This window comes from Phascolarctos cinereus, unplaced genomic scaffold (genome assembly GCF_003287225.1).
Source record: "Phascolarctos cinereus isolate Bilbo 61053 unplaced genomic scaffold, phaCin_HiC Scaffold_1;HRSCAF=81, whole genome shotgun sequence".
Lineage (NCBI taxonomy): Eukaryota > Metazoa > Chordata > Mammalia > Diprotodontia > Phascolarctidae > Phascolarctos > Phascolarctos cinereus.
The window spans coordinates 201,437,791-201,460,572 of record NW_027555514.1 but is presented as its reverse complement, the minus strand read 5'-3'; the positions used below and the strand labels follow the sequence as shown (position 1 = coordinate 201,460,572).

Here is a 22,782-nt window from a genome sequence, read left to right as displayed (position 1 = left end):
CTGAAAGAAAAGATAATTAGGGAATCAATACTAATAAATAAAAACAAGGGCTCTTCTCTAATATTTAAATGGTCAAAGACATGAACAGGGAATTCTCAAAACAAGAAAGGAAAGCTACTAAAAAACATGAAAAAATGTTCCAAATCATCAATAATAAGATAAATTAAAACTAAAACAAAAATTCTAAAGTTCTACTTCATATCCATCAGGCTGGCAAAAAATGGAAAAAATAGAAAATTAAAATTGGTGAAGGAGCTGTGGAAAAACAGGCACACTAATGTACTACTGGCAGAGCTGTCCTATCATTCTGGAAAATAGTTTAGCACTTTAATTAACACTACTAAACTGGATACTTTTTGACCTAGCAATGTCATTCCTAAGCTTATATCCCACCAAAGAGATCAAAGAAGGAGGGAAAGAACCTACATGTGCAAAAATATTCATAGCAGCACTTTTTGTTGTAGCAGAGAACTGGAAACAAAGCAGGTGCCTAACAACTGGGAAATAGCCAAACAAATTATGGTATATAAATGTAATGGAATATCATTGCACAATAAGAAATGACAAAAGGAATGGTTTCAATGAAAGCTGGCCACTATGAACTGATAAAGTAGGCAGAACCAGGAAAATAATTTACACAATAACAATGTTGTAAAGGAAGACAACTATGAAAGACTTAAGAACTATGATAAAAACAGTGGCCAATTATAACTCCAGAAGACAATGACAATCATTTTTTCTCCTCTTAGCAGAGAATGACTTGAGGTACAGAATCAGACATATATTCTCAGAATCATACGATGTATGAATTTTTTTTTGCGACAATATTATTTGTTACAAGAAATGGCTTTTTTTTTTTGAGGGAGAAGATACAAGGTGGGAATGGAAGGCAGTAAAAGTTATATTACCAGAGGAAAAAAGAAAAGTGTCAAAATAAACAGAGGACAACAGAAGTTTTTTTTTATTTTGGTAGGGGTTACTAACAAATAGGGTAGAATTGCCATGTTAAATATGGTGATACATACTGAGGGGAAAAAATACATAACAAAAATTCACAGTTTCATCCACAATTCCATCCTTTGTATAGTGAAATGTCATAGTTGTGGATATTTACTAAGTTCATAATAAAAAAGGAAAAATAAAGAAAGAAGATAAAAATTCAATAATCTGATGTATATAAGAAACACAGCTTAAAAAAAATACATATATATATATATATATATATATATATATAGACATCCAGAGAAGCCAAGACAAAATTTACCTCTTTAATAGGTGATTTAATAAAACAAAAAACTAATGAAATCTTCAGATGTTTTTGTAGGAGCACAGCACAGTGATATCACTGAATCAGAGATCTACAACCAGAAGGAACTTTATAAAACATTCATCGCCATCCCCTCAAATGCACAAACTAAGGCAAATTTAGCAAAGATAAACAAAAAGGAAAATACGGAACTAAAGTGTGTTAAAGCTGTATCTGATAGATTTGTGGTATCTTCTGAACGGAAACATTAAAGAATACACATTACTCTGTAATGTAATCTGGTACCTTTACAAACATAAACCATGTGCTGAAGCACAGAGAAATTATAAACAAATATAAAAAAAGTAGAAATAAAAAATACAGCCATTACAGACCAATATAAAAGAAAAATAACCAACAGAAAGAAAAGATTAGAAATGATGGCTTAAGTCAACTCCAAAAGCCTAAATAGATAGGAACAAGGGTGAAGCACTGACGGTAGACAAGAGGTCTGAGATACTGCACAGGGAGAATCATCAGGATTTTATAACTATTTAGATAATGGAAAAATGGGGAGAGAGAACTAAAGATTAAAAAGTTTCAAATTTTAGATTACATTTACATTTAACAATTATTTATTAAGTGCCTATTACGCTCCCAGCGCTGGGCAAGAACTTTACAAATATTATCTGATTTAATCCACAACTCTGGAAAGCAGGTATTATTATTATTATTGTTATTATTATCCCCATTTTACAGATGAGGAAACTAAGGCTGACAGAGAGTAAGTGACTTGTCTGGGATCACACAGCTGTGTCTGATGTCAAATCTGAACTAAGCACTTCCAGATTCCAAGCCCAGGGCTCTACCTGTTAAATCCCTTAGTTGCCAGTTTTAAAACCTGGACAAATGGTGATTATACTGACAGTTTTCCAAAGAAGGATGTTTTAAAGGAAAGAGAACTTTTAGATGTGTTAAGTTCTAAGTACCTGTGGAATATTCACATGCAGATACACAATAGGTAGCTGAAGATGTAGGTCTGGAACTCGAGAGGAATCTAAAGACAAAGATTACAAGTGACCTGCAGAGCTAAGATTGTAAAGAGTGTAGAGAGGAAAGAAAAGAACTATGTGGAACACATTCACTTTAATGAGTCAGAAAGAAAAGCCAGTAAAGGAGCCATAAAAGAAGAAAAAGAACAGTGCTGTTTTTCTAAAACAAAGAATACCCAGAGTACAAAGTAGGGAGGGAACAGAGGGAATAATGAACATTAGACAAAAGCTGAAGAGAGATCAAGAAGGCTGAAAAAGAGGTTATTAGAAATTGTAAGTTGCCTTCGAAAAAGTAATTTCAGTAGAGTGACAGAGACAAAAGCCAGATTACAAAAGAATAAAAAAAGAGTTGAAGGTAAGAAAGTAGAGACATCAGTTGACTTACAGGATTAGATTCCAAGTCAACCATGTATTTTCTACACTAGATCATGTTGCTTCCTGAAATTCACTAAGAGTTCTGAAATACAGAGAATGTAAAAAAACTCCAAAACACTTCTTCCCTACCACACATGTTGTCTCTTCTTTAAGCTGCCACGAACATTTCTTAAAACTTTGCATTACTAATAAGAGATATGCAAATTAAAATAACTAAGGTTCTACCTTATACCCATCAGACTTGCAAAACTGACAAAACAAGTATATGGTAATCTATAAAACTATATAACTATATATCTATAAAACTATATAATTGAAAACTCTGAGATTTAAGAACTATGATCAACCATGACTTCTAAAGACTAATGAAGTTATGTTTTCTCCCTTTTAGTAAAGAGGTGATGGACTAAAGGTACTGCATGAGATATATGTTTTCAAATATATCCAACATGTTGACTTTCTTTCTTTGCTTGACTAGTTATCTGTTACACGGAAAGGCTTGGGGCAGTGATGGGGAACCGGGGAACCAGTGGCCCTGAGGCTACATGTGGTCTTCTAGGTCCTTGGGTGCAGCCTTTTGACTGAGTCCAAGTTTTATGGAACAAATTCTTTTATTAAGGGGATTTGTTCTGTGAAGTTTGGATTCAGTCAAAGGGCTGCACGTGAGGGCCACATGTGGCCTTGAGGCCCCAGGTTCTCCATCCCTGATTGGGGTGTGGTACAGGGGGGGAGTGTTAAGGGAGAGGGAAAAGGATAAGGATAAAAAAAAGTAACAATAAAACATTTAAAAAAACAGAAGTGAGCAGAGGGAAGTTGAGAATTAGATACAATCAGGCAAAGCTTTGTAATTCATGTTAAATTTAATATACACTTCAAAAAAGTCCTCTTTTTTTGTACTGAAATTTATGTTTGCTGATGTTAAAGTTCATAATAATTTTATTTGAAAGTCTCTGTGACAATGGAAATTCTCCATTCTTAGTTTTATTGGCTAAAAAGAAACAGCTTAGCTTCTAAAACAAAACAAAACTGTAAGTGATAAAGATCACTTTTTTTACCTTTCAGCATTTTACACTTACTGTAGCTTTCTAGCAGTCCCTCATCTACAAAGCAACAAAAGGAGAAAATTTCAACAGATCCTTAAAAGAATAATTCAACTGTTCTAGTTTCACCTGACTTTAAATAAGCAAGCAGGCACCTACATGTTAGAAATAAATTTTGTAAATCTAAAATAGATATAAACTGAAACACTCATTTTCTCTTTATTCAAATTGTAATACAATTTCAAACACAGTTCATCATGAAAGAAAATACCATACTTTTAAAGTCCTATTTTATGTTCATGATCTCATTTTAGAATCCAGTGAAGAGCTAAGATTTATAAGTCTAGATTCATGTAATTACTTATTATAACCTAAGAATATGTCTATAATTCTTTAAAATGACAAAAGAACACATTCAATTTAAAATAAATTTTGTACCTTCATTGTCCCAAATAATTCATCTTTAATATGACCACCTCCAAACTCCTTTTTCAGAGTTGCTCTGGTTGCTGCATATAACATTTTTTGACGAACCTGTTAAGGTTTTACGCAAATTAGGAATTCTATAGATGACATCAAATTACAAATGGAAATGCTCTCTAAAATTACTGAAATCTGTAATCATAATTTAAAAATTATAAACTAACATAACTGAATCTCATAGACTACTGTATATGAAATTATTTGTGTACAAATAACCACAGCCCCCAAATAAAAAGTTAATTTCAATTTTCAACAGGAATAATTTTTAAAGTGACAATTACACAAAAAATATAATTCTAAGTATGATAACATTCTCAATCTATACGTAATTCTCTCAATTTATGAACTAAATTAATGAATTCAAAATGAAAAAAACTATTTTAAGGGGTAAGGGCAGATGGTTGAAATAGCATTCATCTTTCACTTTAAAAGAGAGCATACATTATCATTATCTTAAACAAACAAAAAAGCCTATTATAGTCTTCCCTATACTACTAAGCTTAACCACCTGCCAGGAGGTGGAAACAACTTCATAAATTTGCAATATTAAATCGAATCTAATTTTCTTTTCTGACTCTGATGTTGGGGATTTAGAGAATAATGACCCTTTGAAAAAGATATTTGTCTGAATCAAAGGGAAAAAACCCCAACAGTCCTCTCGTATTCCTTATGAAAGAATGGGTCTAAAACTTTGCATTTCATAATGACTTTACTTTAAATTCTATTTTGGCAATCAAGAAACCAGTTTTTTCAAAGATAAATCTAACACCAGCAAAAAGTATATTTATATTATATTCAATCTTTGCAACTACTACATTTAAATGTTCTTTACATTATCAAAATGTTAAAATTATTTTTCTGTTTCATAACAGGTTATGTGAATTTATTCCTAATCCCCACAGACTTTAAGATTTTGAATCAATAGTCATACCGATTTCAAAGGCTAGATTATGTTTCTAATTACAGTATTCCTAAATCAGCACTATGAGTCAAAAGTTTTTATTTCTCTCTTTTTCCCCTTACAGGTGTTAGTATTTCTTTTCTTTTTTTTGTTTTAGACAAATTAAGTGACTTGCCCAGGGTCACACAGCTAGTTAAGTGTCAAGTGTTTGGTCTGAGGCCGGATTTGAACTCAGGTACTCTTGACTTCAGGGCCAGTGCTCTATCCTCTGTGCCACCTAGCTACTCCAGTGTTAGTATTTCTTTCCAGCTTTTCTTAATATAGGGTAAAGCACTAAAGAATATCTAGGATATAGTTCTTTTCAGTATTAATAAAAATCACTTACGTGAGAATAGTCTGGAGACCATGCAATGAAGATCCACTCATATCCTTGTGCATTCTGAGAATCTAATCTGTATAATATGTAGCATGGCTGTTTCTCTTCTAGTAGTGGTAAAACAAAAGAATCGTAGTCTTTATCCCATGTCTCTGCAGGCTGATTATAAGATCCAACCACAAGTTGCTCTATAAAGAAAAATAAACGCATTCCCTGACTCTGAAGTTCTAGGTAACAGGAAGAGTTTTATTACAAGTTTACTAATATAAGCTTATAAGATCTTACATTCAACTCTATATACTGAAAAATAGGAGAAAAAGAAAAATGTAGATATTCTAATTAGAAATGTGTTATCAATTAAAAGTACATTTCCTGACATTACCTTTTATGGAGTTACACAACAAGAAGGAAAGTCAAGATGGTATTTTATAAATTAAAACTCTCTACCATTCATCTTGGACACATGACCAATAATATCACAAGTGATAAAGAAAAGGTAAAGATGGAATATCATAAAACACTGTTTTAGTCTTTAATCAAACATGTATTTTTGACATGAAAAGAATTATCTTCACTAACACAGTTCATTAAAAAAACATAAAAATGCAAATATTCTTAGTTTAAATTCCTAAATGGGAAAAATCATGGTCATTTAACACAATGACTAAAATATACTTCTAAACTGACATTTACTTTTCTAAATGGAACTAATTTTAAAAATCTTGTTTTTATAACAACACTACACAAAGTTCATAAAATAATTTAATAGCTTAAACAAAGTTTAAGAAATTGGGACTAATAAAACTTGTGTTAACAATTAGTTTCTCATTAATTTAGAATCTAGGAAGGACCAAGAATCCTATTTATAATACTAGGTAGTAATTTTTTTTACGAGCCTCAGGGAGATTAACAAAGAATATGTACAAATAATCCTTTGACTAGTCACATAGAACACAAATAAGATGCATATGCATTAAAAATAATTTATCAAAAATGTTAAAAAAAAAAAGTACCCTGAAAAATAAAAATCTAGTGGCACTGAACTAACACTCAGAATATCTGATAACTTACCCAGTCACTAAGTTATTTTAATTAAACTACTCGGTACCTCAAATTTCATGTAATTACTCAGTAATTGGGAATATCCTTCTACCTTACCCTAATCTGCATGTTTTACTTTTAAAGTTTCCAGAAAAAATGAGCTGCACAAAAAAGGTAGTAGTACAGCAGAATCAATTGTATAAATCATGTGTTCTAATAAAGAGAAACAGTAATAACTAAAATGCCAAAGAGTAAATTATCCAAATAAAATTTTTATTTTCTTTTGGTTTGGGATACATCAGTTTTTTCTGAAATAATTATCTTTCTAATTAAGCTTTTCTTAATCCAGAGTTGAGTGGAAAGATAAAGCTTGGAAAACCTGAGTTTAAGTCTCATCTCTGACACATACTAGGCAATTTATGTAGCCTTTCAATGTTCTAGACAACTCTAAGACTACTAATTTGCAGAGAAGGTGCCAACCTACACTGATTGAGTTTCTTCACCAGAAGGTTCTTTATCATAATGAAAACACAAGTCTAATCCCTATCTCTATTTCCAGTTTCAAAATTAACTTATAGTTACTACTCACAAAACAGTTGGATAATGGAGGGAAGGCAGCCAAGATTATATTAAGGGTAATGAGAGGCTATTGCTGAATCAAAAATTAAAACAGTTCACAATATAATTAATTCAGATTTAGATAATTAAAAGCAAAGTTCAATAGTTTACTACTATTTCATGATTCCTAGCCAGCATCAGAATTTAAAGATGGGATCTGAATTCTGGGAGAAGTCTGGGGTCATTAAAAGAGCTCTACAATTTCCTGAAGGTATTCTAGTCCACTTTTCTCCTCCTGTTTAATTCTGGGCCTCATTGTCCATTTGCATCATCTGTCCCAGACATGTATGTATACACATCGATAGGCTGACTTATCTATAAGTTGTCCACTCTACTGTATGCCATCCTCTTGGCAGCAGATGTTCTTTATCCACTTAGCTTTTCCTATGTCAAGCGACATGAGTTGTTATACAGATCTCATCCAGGAAGTTCTGTAATATTCCAGGGCTTGATGCAAACAGTACACATCATAAGCTGACAGGATCACAGAAATTTCACCATTCACAGGAAACCCTCTTTAACTTGGAATCCGTCCCAGGTCTCTTCTATCACAGTGAGTATATGTCTACTTGTTTCACACCTTATCTGATGTTTGTGACGATTGTATGGGGTGTTCAGAGAAGATTAGCACCTTTGGTGCGAGCGCTTGCTAAGCCAACTCCAGGAATGTTCATCCACCTTTGGTGTCCACTTGTCACTCAACTCTCACCTCCAAGAAGCTGTAGCATGTGCACTGGACACACGCTAGTACAACTCTCTCTGCAGATGGGCTAAACCAAGTTGAGGGTAACCAAAAGGCTTCAAACTCTGTTGGTGAGTTAGGGGGATGTCTACTTTAAGTATGTGAAGATTTCCCCCCCGTAGAACGGGCAGATGAGAACAATATGTTCCAATGGCCATTAAGACAGCAGAAGGAAGTGTTTGTAGAGCACTTAAAGTTTGGTCACACAACAAAGATGCCAAGGTCATCCACCAACTGTATTCCAGGCCATCGCCAGTCATCTTGACTTTTATCTTGCCATTGGACTTCAATGACTCTGAAAGAAAGAGTGAGGCTGACAACTTTGTGCAACTCTGCCTCACTTAAATCCAATTCATGCATGAGTCAAGACATCACCCTGGATATCACTGGTCCTCTTCAAAATGAAGGACTAACAATGATGTTTATAATCAGTTTACTCCCGGTGTTGAACAAGATTTATCTCTGTTATATCCTTCAAGTGATCTGAATTATTTTAATGCATGCATAGGAAACATCTTGTAGTATGACAGCAGAGGGCATTTAAAGATTAAAAATACATGAACAAACAGAAGAAGCATGGAAAAGATCTGAAAATGTTTTCATAATACAAAAAAGGCAACAGAGCCATAACATTTGGACATCAGGTAGAAATGACACAGAGGAAAACAAAGATGCTGGATCAGACCAAGTGTATATAGAGGAAATCTGTGCCAGGACCAATACACTGTAGAGCCCTGAGGGGCAGATTCATAAGATATGTGAAGGAAAGAAAGATGCCAAAGGGAAGAGTGGGTAGGGAAAGAACTTGGCAACCAAGAGAAAAATAACTAACAACCAATATGCTGTCTTTCTCACATGTAAAACTTTTATGAGAACCATTATCATGTATGTCAAGGGAATTTCCAATTAGATATTAAAAGGGAATAAGAAAGCTTTAGCAAGTGATTCCATAGTGAATTTTGTCTTTACCTTCACATAATGGACTGAAAGATGTGGAAAATACAAGGTCTTTCTGTGCTTATTTGACACAATAAAGCAAAACATCATAAATATGATGCCATTTAAAAAAGATGGACAATGAGCTAGGCACAAAGAAGAGATCAGAGTGGCCTGCATTTGAGAAATAGCACAGTGTTAAATTTCCCACCATTTTTTGTAAAAGCCAATTTTAAAAATGTTTAATATCAAAATTATCCCAGTGATGTTATGTAGAATCATATTTTAAAAACAACACAACAATAACCCCAAACCCCCCTTGCCATTTCTCTACAAAGAAATAATATTTTGAGGGCAGAGCCAAGATGGCAGAAAAAGGCTATTACTTGCCTGAGGTCTCCCCCAAACCCTTCTAAAAATCTTTAAATAGTGCCAGACAATTTCTGGAGCAGCAGAACCCACAAGGGGATGGAGGTAGAAGGTCAGCAGGAAAGGTCTGTTGCGAGTGAGTAGAGTGGAGCACACTCCACTGTAGGCCACACCAGCACAGCCCTGGCCCCAGGAAACCAAGAATAGGCATTGGGGTGACTGAATCAGTGGCAGCAGTTTCTAGACTCTGCAGTCCACAGATGGTAAGGGGGTCAAACAACTGATAAGCTAAGTAAGGGGGTTGGACAGCTGATTTTCCAGCATCAAGACAAGATTCCATTGCTTTGCCCATATTCAGATCTGAGTTGCAGTCCCAGGTAGCTGTCCCAGGGTGAGGAGGAGCACTAGCACACAAGAGCTTATGGCCACAATGGAGTGGGGACCCTCCTAGCAGTTCCAGGGCAGAAAAGAATGCTTGTGGTTACTCACAGACTAGAGCACAAGCAAGGACAGTAGTAAACACCTCTCCTTAGATCATACCACCCTGGAAGAACCGAAAACTTACAGGTCCCTAGAATTATCTCTGAAAAAACAAGTGCACAAAATCCCTGAAGCCTGGACAGAGCACCTTCCACCCTGGAAGTGGAGCTGTACTTTAACAGAGTTTTTAAAAGTCAAGTTAACAGGTTGGGAAATGAGCAAGTGAGAGAAAAAAAAATTCTGACCATAGAAAGTTACTATGGTGACAAGGAAGATCAAAACACACATTCAGAAGATAAAGTCAAAGCTCCTACATCCAAAGCCTCCAAGAAAACTAGGAATTAGTCTCAGGCCATGGAAGGGCTCAAAAAGGATTTTGAAAATCAAGTAAGAGGGAGGAAAAATTGGGAAAAGAAATGAAAGCAATGCAAGAAAAAATGAAAAAAGAGTCAACAGCTTAGTAAAGGAGACACAAAAAAATAGTGAAGAAAATAACACCTTAAAAAACAGACTAGGTAAAAGAGGTACAAAAATCTAGTGAGGAGAGAATGCCTTAAAAAGCAGAATTGGCCAAGCAGAAAAAGGTACAAAAATTTACTGAAGAAAAAAACTCCTTAAAAAGTAGAATTGTCCAAATGGAAAAGGAGATAAAAAAGCTCACATGAGAATTCAGCAAATGGAAGTAAATGACTTTATGAGAAATCAAAAAGTAATAAAACAAAACCAAAAGATTGAAAAAAGAGAAAACAATGTGAAATATCTCATTGGAAAAACAACTGACCTGGAAAATAGATCCAGGAGAGATAATTTAAAAATTATTGGACTATCTGAAAGCCATGATCCAAAAAAGAGCCTAGATATCATCTTTTCAAGAAATTATCAAGGAAAACTGCCCTGATATTCTAGAGGGTAAACCAGACAGGAAAATAAATAAATAAATAAAAGAATCCCCCACTTAACCTTCTGAAAGAGACTTCCAAATGAAAACTCCCAGGAATATTATAGCCAAATTTCAGAGCTCCCAGGTCAAGGAGAAAATATTGCAAGCAGCCAGAAAGAAAGAGTTCAAGTATTTTGGAGCCACAGTCAGGATAACACAAGATTTAGCAGCTTCTACATTAAAGAATCAGAGGACTTGGAATATGATATTCAGGAGGGCAGTGGAGCTAGGATTACAACCAAGAATGACCTACCCAGCAAAACTGAGTATAATTCTTCAGGTGAAAAAATGGGATTCAATGAAATAAAGGACTTTAAAGCATTCTTGATGAAGAGACCAGAGCTGAATTGAAATCTGACTTTCAAATATACGACTCAAGAGAAATATAAAGACTCAAGAGAAGCATAAAATGGTAAACAGGAAGGAGAAATCAATCTTGAGGGACTTAATGAGGTGAAACTGTTTATATTCCTACATGAGAAGATGATATTTGTAACTCCTAAGAACTTTCTCATTATTAGGGCAGTTAGAAAGAGGATATAGACAGAGGGCACAGGCGTGAACTGAATATAAACAGATGATATCTAAAGAAATAAAATTAAGGGGTGAGGGAGGAATGTACTGGGAGAAAGGCAGAGGTAGAATGGAGTAATTTATCTTACAAAAAAAGAGGCAAGAAAAGGCTTTTACATTGGAGGGGAAGGGGGGCGGGTGAGGGGGAATGAGTGAACCATACTCTCACTAGAACTGGCTTAAAAAGGGAATAACATACACACTCAATTGGGTATATAATTATATCTTACCCTTCAGGAAAGTAGTGGGGGAAGAAGATAAGAGAAGGGGGAGTTGATAGAAGGGAGGGCAGATTGGGGGAGTGAGTCGTCAGAAGCAAAGCGCTTAAGGAGGGACAGGGTGAAGAGGAGGAGAGAGAGGGAGGGAGAGAAGGAGAGAGAGAGAGAGAGAGAGGAGGGGGAGGAGGAGGGAGAGGGAGAGAAGGAAAGGGAGAGGGAGGGAGGGGGAGAGAAGGAAAGAGGGAGAGGGAGGGAGAGGGAGAGACGGAGAGAGAGAGAGGGAGGGAGAGAAGAAGAGAGAGAGAGGGAGGGAGAGGAGGAGGGAGAGGGAGAGGAGGAGGGAGAGGGAGAGGGAGGAAGGAGGAGAGAGAGAGAACAGAATAAATGGGAGGAAATAGGATGAAGGGAAATACAATTAGCAACAGTAACTGTGGAAAAAAACTTGAAGACAATTTTCTCTGATAAAGGTCCCATTTCTCAAATATATAGAAAACCGAGTCAAATTTGTAAAAATTAGAGCCGTTTCCTAACTGCTAAATGATCAGAAGATAGGAACAGTTTTCTGATAAAGTGATCAAAGCTATCTATAGCTATATGAAACTCACTACTGATTGGAGAAATGCAAATTAAAACAATTCTGAGGTACTACCACATAACTATTAGATTAGCTAAAAAAGGAAAATGACAAATGTTGGAGGGGATGTAGGAAAAATGAGACATTAATGCACTGTTGGTGGAGTTGTAAACTGATTCAACCATTCTGGAGAGGATTATAAAAAGGTGATAAAACCATGCACAGCCTTTGACCTAGCAATACCAGTACTAGGTCTGAATACCAAAAAAGATAAAAAAACAAAAAGGAACGTACAAAAATATTTATAGCAGCTCTTTTCCAGTGGCATAGAACTGGAAACTGAGGGGATGCCTATCAATTGAGGAATGGCTAAACAAATTCTGGTATGTGATTATGATGGAATACTATTGTGCTATAAGAAATGATGAGTAGGTGCTCTCAGAAAAACCTGGAAAGACTTACGTGAGCTGATGGGAAGTGAAATGTACTGGATACAAAGTAACAGAAATATTGTGGATGACTCAGCTATTCTCAGCAATACAATGATCAAAGACAACTCGGAAGGACTTAGGAGAAAAATGTTATCCATCTCCAGAGAAAGAACTGATGGTGTCTGAATACAGAAACATATATTTTTTTAACTTTATTTTTCTTGAGTTTTTTTTGGTCTGTTTTCTTTCATGACATGATTAATATGGAAATGTTTTGCATGACTGCACATGTATAACCTGTATCAAATTGCTTGCCTTCTCAATGGGGGGGAGAGTAGTGAGGGATGAAGGGAGAGAATACGGTATTCAAAGTTTTAAAAACAAACGTTAAAAATTATTTTTCTGTTGATTAGAGAAATGCAAATTAAAACAACTCTGATGCCATCTCACACCTATCAGATTGGCTAACATAAAAAAACAGGAAAATGATAAATATTGAAGAAGATGTGGGAAAATTGGAACACTAATACATTGCTGGTAGAGTTGTGAACTGATCCAACCATTCTGGAGAGCAATTTGGAACTATGCCCAAAGGGCTATAAAACTGTGCATACTTTTTAACCTAGCAATAACACGTCTAGGTCTGTATCCCAAAGAGATCATAAAAGAAGGGAAAAGGACCCACGTGTACAAAAATATTTATAGCAGCTCTTTTTGTGGTGGCAAAGAATTGGAAATTGAGGGGATGCCCATCAATTGGGGAACAGCTGAACAAGTTGTAGTATATGAATGTAATGGAATACTATTGTTCCGTAAAAAATGGTGAGCAGGCAGACTTTAGAAAAACCTGGAAAAACTTGCATAAACTGATGCTGAGTGAAGTGAGCAGAACCAGGAGAACACTGTACACAGTGCAATGACCAACTCTGTTAGACTTAGCTCTTCTCAGCAATGCAATCATCTAAGACAACTCCAAAAGACTCATGGTGGAAAATGCTATCCACATCCAGAGAAAGAACTATGGAGTCTGAATGCAGATCGAGGCATATTATTTTCTCTCTTTTTGTTGTTACTTTTTGCTTTTTCTTCCTCATGGTTTTTCGCTTTTGTTCTGATTCTTCTTTCACAACATGACTAATGTGGAAATATGTTTAATATGATAAAAAAAAAGTTGTTTGTACACATAAGGGGGGAAAAACAAAATACTAGATAAATTTTAAAAATAAAGCAATAAAATAAAATAATATCTCTTGTACTTAGACTAAATACCCCTTCCAGACTCCTGCCTAAAGCTAGGTTGAAGACAAAAGGCACTTCTTTCTTAAGGAAATAGATTGAGTGGAAATCCAACTATCAAACAAAGAGTATCTGCTCTTTTGTAAGAATATTGCCTCTCCCACCTCCTGAAGTGATTGGGTACTGACCCATCTAAGTACAATATCCTTCTAATGCATTTGTCCATTCAGAAAGAATTATGATATTAATCACAGAGAGAAGACATTTTTCAATCCTTAAAGGGAGGAAGGAATCAAGTACTGACTATTGTTCTGGATTGTTAACCCAAAATGTATTTTAGGATATTATAATCTCGTTCTTGTTCTAGATTCCAATTAATATTACCTCAAATCATCTTGACATACAGAAATGTCAGAGTCCATGGGTGACCTATGCCAGTTCGGACCCTTCTCACTCTAGACTAGAAATGCTTTTAACTTAGGAATACTGTTAAATTATAGAAAAAGTTATTTCTGGAAGCTTTGTGCCTAAAATTCAGTGTGTCATTTTTTTCCTTCAATAGCTAAAAATCCTGGAACATGATAATCTCATGTACCTTGGATCTTCTCCTGTGGTAGAATGCCTCAATAATTATCTCCATCATATATAAAAACTTCAATCTCTTCATGCCAAATCACTAAACTGTGTCATATCCTCAAGTTATTTTCTGGCCTCAGACACTTCCTAGTTCTGTGACCCTGAGTATGTCATTTAACCTCCTGGCACACTGTTGTAGTTCAGTCATGTCATACCATTTGGAATTTTCTTGGAAAAAAACACTGGAGTGGTTTTCCATTTCCTTCTCCAGCTCCTTTTACAGATAAGGAAACCGAGGCAAATGAGGGGTAAGTGACTTGCCCAGAGCCACACAACTAGTAAGTGTCTGAGGCCGAATTTGAACCCAAGTCTTCAAGACTCCAAGCCCAGTGCTCTATCCATTGCACTACCTAGATGCCCCTCCTGGCACATAGTAAGCAAATATATAAATGTTAGCTGTTACTAGTTTTGTACCTGACTGTCTGCATTTGGGAAATACATATCTTTCACAGGTAGGCAGAAGACAGGGATTGTGCCTATTTTCTATTCTGCTCAATGACTAAAATGGTCAAAAATAATTAAGAATGAATTATATGATCTCCGTAATTTGATCACTCAATAGGAATTACTATAAATGCTTCAATGGGAAAAAACCCACAAACTTCAAAATCTACCGTAGAAAGCCTCTGAGTTCCCTTCCAATTTTAAATTTATGATATGTTAACCCATTTCAACTCCTGATATAGGAACACAGAAGTAAAAAATGGGTGTGACAAAATATACAAGCATAAATACAAAGAAGGAAAAAAAATTATATAGATTTTGAGCCAAGTTCCTCTTTCAGTAATAGGTAGCTATAGCATATAGGAGTAATAAAAATATCAGGATCAAAAGATCAAAAAGTAAGTTACTCATAGATAGCATTTGCCCAGAATCTGCAGGAACTAAGTTATTTTTAACCCTGAAAAGATACAAATAAAAACTACAAAATTTCTTAATTTTACATGAATATCTCAAATCACAAACATGAAAGCTCCCCCTCAAGAGTTCTACCTCTTACTAAACAATGTTAAAAAAAAAACAATGTAAACTTACCATCCTCAATTGAAATCTTTAGGAGCCTGTATTTTCCGTTCCTTGCTCTGGCAAAGATATCTCTAACTTCTTCACTTGCTGAAAGAAAAAAAATGGAAAAAGTTAGTATGCTTTGCATACTTACACATTAATCTTAATTTTTACTTTTAAAATTTAAAATAAAGTAAAATATTAAACCATTTGAGAAAAGACATTGTTTAGCAGTTTGTATTTCACTTTAACCATGATACCAAGGATTAATAAAAAAAAATATGGACTTAAATCAGTAATGTTATGTTTTGTGTTATAAAAAAAATACAGGAAAGTAATTCAAGTTTCAAATAATACTAATCTGTCTTATTCTTTGAAATGATGTAGCAGAAGTTACCATACCATACATACATGGAAATGACCAAAAAGAAACGAGGGAGAAACCATCAAGTTATCTTTGCTGATTTTGATGAGTTAGGCTGAAGTATTTGGTTAAAAAAACAAACAAACCTGATGTCTTTGGTGTAATGACAAGTTTCTGATATGCAAAGAACTAAAAAGAATTTTGATGTGATTTTCATTTTGGAAAGCACATTAAATAAATTAGAAGACCTACATTTGAGGGATTCTCTTATGTCCCTGCAAACTTACTCAATGTGACTTAGAGTAAGTCATTTAATCTCAGAAAGTTTCCTCATCTATAAAACAGATATAATAATAATATTTGCACTACACAGGTTTTGCATTAAAAGACAGATACTAGCACTACTTACTAAATATTAGTATTAAGTTTTTCTTCCATAAGAACAACAGCAAGCACACGGTCTTAACTAAATTAAAAATGAATTCAACAAAATTAAGATAGTGTGTAGCAGGACACTAGTTTTGGAATTCAGAGAACATGGGTTCAAATACAGACCAAGTGCAAGATATTTAACCTCTCTGGACCTCAGTCTCCTCATCTATAAAATCTGGGAGACAGTCTCTAAGGTCTTTTTATCTCTAAATCAAGCACTATGAAACGTTAACCAAAGAAACACTTCAAACTCTTGATATTTATATATTACCTTTACCAGATTTGATATATCTCAAAATTCTAAAATACTACTGCAATTGACCTAAAATTTTTTTTGATATACCTACTATTAATCACCAGTACTACTATTACTATAAATAGTAAAAGGATACGAATCACTTGAGCTGTGCACAAATATCGAGTATTAAAGCTGATAAAATTTTAAACAGCAAAGAAAAGCAGTGAAAAAAATTTCACAGGCTTAGCTTCGGTGTTCTTGTTTATCTGAGGAATTACACAAAAGTGAGGGTGGAAGTAAATGGGCACAACTTTCTAAAATCTTTGCGCATCGGGTGTTAAAAACAAAGAGGGACAACAGAAAACGACTTCAATTAGAAGGACAATCTGTTTCCTTGTAGCTTGGCAAATTTTGGTTTGCACTTTTAATTTATAAAAGAAGTTACTGCCACAGTTCAGAGTTTCATTCAGCTCAGGTGAGTGCTTCCAGCCTACCTGTTATTCAAACCAGGACCTACAGGAGGTGAGATAGGATTACATACACCCAGCTGCCATTACGGAGGAAGAAACACAAGTTCACAGGGCAGACTTAGTTTGCCTAGGAAAGCTAAGGTGATGAGGAGTCCGAGTGCTGGCAGAGCAATGAATCATCATAATTTATTAACTGTAGAAGGAAGGTAATGAGTAAAGAAGTTCTGGAAACACTCCCTCCGTTGACAAGGAAGGTCCAGACACTTTTATCTGGTTTCTGAAGCGTAAACGCCCCAAAAGGCATGAACGGCTTTGGAACCGGCCGAGCGGTGTCTCTGAGGAGTTATTCCACCATACATGGGGGAGGCCGCTCAGCCTCCGGCCCCCAGACCTAGAGGTCAGGGCTCGGCCAGGGCACGGAAAGGGAGGTGAGGGAGGAAAAAGGCCTGGCTTCCTGAAGGACCCAGCCGTTGCCGGTCTTTGCGGCTTGAGAAGTTCCAGAGCCCAAGGACCCCCCTTTTCTTTCCTCCCCGTACTGTGTCTTTACCTTGGATGCCGGTCTGATGGGACATAGTAGCGAGGTCAGCACCCGGTGCCCACCCTCCGCTGCAGACTGGGGAGAACTAGCGGCCTCGGCTGGCGGCTCCAGGAAGTAGCCGCTCCTCCCTTGGCCTTGTGCGTCACCGAAACGCGCCCCGGCCCGCGCCGGCAGATTGGCCAGCCGGCGCAGCCCAGGCCTGCGCAGTGCAGCCCCGCCGGGCAGTGGCGGGGCCCAGATCTTTTTAGTTGCTAATAGATTAGCTTTAACAAAGAAATATTTACATCAGTAGTATAATAACAAGTATATAAAACAGTTTAGCGTAGTTTCTATAGAACATCGTCCTAATTTCCAAGTGCCAGACTTCCCCGATCGGCTGGTTGACTGCAAACTCTCACTTGGCTCCAAGATCTAGCTCACATTCCACATCCAGTGAATATCATTGCCTACACGTCAGACTGAGAAGGCCAACTGAAGCAGAAAAAGACACACACCCCCTCCTTGAGGTCTGAAGGTGAGGGGAGAGGCATCTTTCTTCATGGTCAGGTTCAAGGAACTTACACGGTGGGTGAGCTGTGATATGCAGCCAGTCAAAGGATAAGGAACGACCAGAAAGCAAAGTGCCTCCATGGTAGGTGATTCCTAAATCATGAACCTACGTTCATAGGGTGCAGGGCAAGCCTTCCACAGAGCATTATGCTTTAGGTTAGGAGTGTCTGAATTCAGTTTTCATTGAATCATACTTAGTGGCATATACATTACAACCTGCTCCTTACCTCAGCCCCCAAGTTAAGATCAGTGGTAGAGACTTTCAGTTTTGTGCTAGTGTATTGCACAGTTTTTAACAAATGTTTGTTGTTGTTGAAGCATTTAACTATCGGAATTTTAAGTACTTTAATAGGTTTTTGGGGGTAGAATTGTTGGGGTCTGAGAGGTTTTGAGACCCCTCAAGGACTGGAGTATAGGACGGGCTTGTCTGGAATGAATTCACAGATTCAAGCGTTCTTTGAGTCAAGGCGGCAAAGATTTATTGTTATGCTATGCAGTGGGCAGAGGTTCCTTAAGGAATTCTGCCATGGTGGGCAGAGCTCCCTAGGGAACTTGCAACCTAACAGGAATGATGCTGAAGCTTATATAGGAAAAGTAGTGAATTATGTGGCAAGTATGCTGATTAGGTGATAACGTACAACTAGGTCATTCACTACTGGAAACCTTGGGGAGCGGGGTTTCCTAAGGGGTGTGTTTTTGATCTGTTATGTCTGTAAGAAGATAGTTTGGGGAGTTGATGTCTATAGCTTGACCTCTGGATTGTATACAGAACTGTGGGCATCAGTACTTAACAGTTCTGCAGGTACAAGATAGTCCTGTTCATACAAGGGAAATTCTACAGAGGTCAGCTTGCTCTTGTAAGAGGGAGAGATAGTTTGCCTTACTGGGCCCACTCATGAGTCACTTCCAGAGATAGGGTCCTTGATCTAGAGGGAAACTGTCAGGGATAGTGCCTTGAGGCTAGGGTGAAATATGGTCTTGGAATTGAGGTGCGAGTACAAGCACCCAAGCACCCCATCAGAACCAGTTACAAAAGTTATCCGAACAGCTGAACCTAAAGGAGATAAAACGAGAGTAGCAAGAAAGACATTGTAAATATATAGAAAAAAATACCCTTTTGGCCTAGCTGGGAAAGTAATCCAAAATGGGAGCTCTCATTTCAGCATAGTATCAGTGAGATAAAAATTATCTGAGGGTCCGTTGATGAAGTATTGATGTCAATCACCAAACTAACAATGTAGAGATAGTTATCTGCAGTGTTTTATTATGTTCAGACCACAGGCTCATCTGTATACAGAGAGCCAAAAAAACCCATCAGCTTCAGCAGTCTTATGTAGAATATGAATACATGAGCAGCATAGAAAAATGAAATTTAAGAGAAATTAGGAGGGGGAAGATAAAAGTATATCCACCTGAAAGCAAATAACAGAAGGGGGAAGATAAGGATACCTGCCAGTTGGATACCCTCCAAAACAGGAGCTGTGGTTTGTTTCCCAGCCTTGACTCTGCAGGTATTTTAACACTCAAACCTCCAGGAACACTGTCTGGCAGCTCAAACAGGAGACTGGGGCAGTGTCTTCTTCTTTTTTTTCCCTCTTTTTTATTTATTTCTTTTAAAAAAATTAATATTTTATTTTTCCCCAATTACATGTAAAAACAATTTTTAACTTTCATTTTGTAAAAGTTTAAGTTCCAAATTCCCTCTTCCTTACCCCTTCATTGAGAAGGCAAGCAATTTGACGTAGGTTATACATACATACTCATGCAAAACATATTTCTATATTAGCCATGTTGTGAAAGAAAACACAGATGAAAAAAAAATTGGGGAGCAGCGAGGTGGCACAGTGGATAGAGCACCGACCCTGGAGTCAGGAGGACCTGAGTTCAAATGTGACCTAATACTTCCTAGCTGTGTGACTCTGGGCAAGTCACTTAACCCCAATTGCCTCACCAAAAAAAAAAAAGTTTTGAAAAAATCATCAATCTGCATTGACCCTAGTTCTTTCTCTGGAGCTGGAGAGCATTTTTCATCAAAAGTTTGCAGGAATTGTCTTGGATCATAGTATTGCTGAGAATAGCTACATCATTTGCAGTTAATCATCAACGTTGGTGTTATTGTGTGCAATGTTCTCCTGGTTCTGCTCACTTAACTTTGTATCAATTCATGTGTCTTTCTAAGTTTTTTTTAAGTCATGCTACTTGTCAGTTCTTATAGCACAATAGTATTTGATTACAATGAAATACCATAACTTGGTTAGCCATTCCTCAATTGATCGGCATCCCCTCAATTTCCAATTCTTTGCCAACACAAAAAGAGCTGCTATAAATATTTTTGTACATATATGTCCTTTTCCTTTTTGTTTACTATTTCTTTAGGATAAAGACCTAGTAGGGGTATTGCTGGGTTAAAGGGTATGCATTATTTTATAGCCTTTTGAGCATAGTTCCAGATTGCTCTCCAGAATGGTTGAATCAGTTCACAACTCCACTAAATGTGTATTAGTGTCACAGTTTCCCCACATCTCCTCTAACATTTGTCATTTTCCTTTTCTGTCATATTAGCCAATCTGATAGGTATGGAGTGGTACCTCAGAGTTATTTTAATTTGTGTTTCTCTATCAGTAGTGATTTAGAGCATTTTTTCACATGACTATAGATAGCTTTGATTACTTTGTCTGAAAACTGCCTGTTCATGTCCTTTGACCACTTATCAACTCAGTTCTCTATATATTTGAGAAATGAGACTTTTATCAGAGATACTTGCTGTAAAATTTATTTTTCACAGTTTTAGTTACTGTGTATTTCCCCCCATCCTATTTCCTCCTCTGTGTATCATGCTCTCTTTTTTCACTCTGACAATCCTCAAAAATGTTTGCTTCTGACAATGGCCTCCCCCAATCTGTACTCTCTTCTGTTAACAGGATTTTACTGAGCCAATCTCTAACCTGAGAATGAGTAAACAGTAGGTCAGAGACAAAGTGCCAGTAATCAAGTAGCTGTTTAATTAATTAGTTTCATTATGAGGAATAAGTCTGCACTTCTATCAGCTCCTTATTTCACTTATCTTTACTGTAGGGTGAGATAGATTTACATACCCAACTGTGTATGTTATTCTCTTTGAGCCAATTCCAGTGAGAGTAAGGTTCACACTCTCCCCTCCTCCATTTCCCCCATGTTCCCCTCCACTGTAAAATCTCTTTTCTACCTCTTTTATGTAGATAATTTACCTCATTCTACCTCTCTGTTCCCCCTTTTCCCAGTGCATTCTTTTCTCACCCCTTAGTTTTGTTTTTTTTAGATATCATCCCATCATATTCAAGTCACATCCATGTCCTCTGCCTATATATATGCTCCTTCTAACTATGCTAATAATGAGAAAATTCTTAGTGGTTAAAAGTATCATCTTCCAGGGTAAGAATGTAAACAGTTTAACCTTATTGAATCCCTTATGATTTCTCTTTCCTTTTTTTTTGCTTCTCTTGAGTATTGTATTTGAAAGTCAAATTTTCTATTCAGCTCTGGTCTTTTCATCAGGAATGCTTGAATTCTCTGTTTCATTGAATATCCATTTTTTTCCCCTGAAGAATTATACTCCTGGATTCTTGGTTGTAAAATCTTATCTCCTTTGCCCTCCAGAACATTATATTTCAAGCCCTCTAATCCTTTAATGTGGTAGCTGCTAAATCTTGTATTAGCTTGACTGTGGCTCCACAATATTTGAATTGTTTCTTTCTGACTGCAGTATTTTCTCTTTGACCTGAGAGCTCTGAAATCTGGCCATAACATTCCTGGGAGTTTTCATTTGAGGATCTCTTTTAGTAGGTGATCAGTGGATTCTTTTGATTTCTATTTTACCCTTTGGTTCTAGAATATCAGGGAAGTTTTCCTTCATAATTTCTTAAAGGATAAAGTCTAGGCTGTTTGTTTGTTTTGATCATGGCTTTCAGGTAGCCCAATAATTCTTAAATTACCTCTCCTGGATCTATGTTCCAGGACATTTATTTTTCCAAGGAGATATTTCACGTTTTCTTCTGTTTTTTCATTCTTTTGATTTTGTTTTATTGCTTCTTGATGTCTCATGGAGTAATTAGCTTCCACTTGCTCAATCCTAATTTTTAAAGAATTATTTTCTTCATTAAGCTTTTGTATCTCCTTTTCCATTTGGCCAATTCTCCATTTTAAGGAGTTCTTTTCTTCAGTGAATTTTTATGTATCTTTTCCCATTTGGCTTATTCTTCTTTTTAAGGAGTTTTTCTCTTCAGTGAATTTTTGTATATGTCTTTCTGTTTGGCCAATCTTGCTTTTTAAGGCATTCTTCTCTTTGTTGGATTTTTATGCCTCTTTTACTGTTTGTCCTATTTTGTTTCTTAAGGTGTTATTTTCCTCAGTATTTTTTTATGCTTCTGTTACCAAGCTGTTGAATCTTTTTTCATGATTTTCTTGCATCATAGTAATTTCTTTTCCTAATTTTTCTTCTACTTGTCTTTGATTTTTACACTCCTTTTTGAGCTCTTCCAGGAATTCTTTTTGGGCCTAACACCAATTCACATTCTTCCTTGAGGCTTTGGATATAGCAGTTTTGACTTTGTTATCTTCTTCTGAGTTATTATTTGGATATTCACTATCACCATGGTAACTTTATATGGTCAGGATTTTTGTTGTTGTTGTTTGCTCATTTTTCAGGCCCATTTCTTAACTTTTATCTTTATATTAAAGTTGGGCTTTGCTCCTCAGATGGAGAGTCACTGTCCCAAGGTTCAGCTTATTTGGTGCAGCTGTTTTCAGAGTTAGTTCTGGGGGCGTATAACTTTTTAGTTCTTCCAGGGTGGTATGAGTTAAGAAGAGGTGTGGTCTGTGCTATGCTGTGGTCTGTGAGTGACCACAAGCACTCTTTTCTGCTCTGAAATCATGAACAGGGT

At 36.3% G+C, this 22,782-nt stretch overlaps 2 protein-coding genes across 4 annotated transcripts in view; one reads left to right on the top strand and one right to left on the bottom strand.

Moving 5' to 3' along the window:
- Positions 1–17,448, bottom strand: part of TWF1 (twinfilin actin binding protein 1) — a 28,400-nt gene extending 10,952 nt beyond the window's left edge. The window contains 4 exon segments of the mRNA XM_078156502.1: positions 4,152–4,247; positions 5,483–5,661; positions 15,303–15,380; positions 17,324–17,448. Coding sequence (XP_078012628.1) covers positions 4,152–4,247; positions 5,483–5,661; positions 15,303–15,380; positions 17,324–17,348 — 378 coding nt within the window. The 5' untranslated portion in view covers positions 17,349–17,448.
- A 58-nt stretch (positions 17,449–17,506) lies between these two features.
- TMEM117 (transmembrane protein 117) overlaps positions 17,507–22,782 on the top strand; it is a 190,273-nt gene continuing 184,997 nt past the window's right edge. For all 3 annotated transcript variants that reach the window (XM_020973675.2, XM_078156471.1, XM_078156483.1), the window contains exon 1: positions 17,507–17,945. The gene's annotated coding sequence lies outside the window, so the exon portion shown is untranslated. The remainder of the gene's footprint in view (positions 17,946–22,782) is intronic.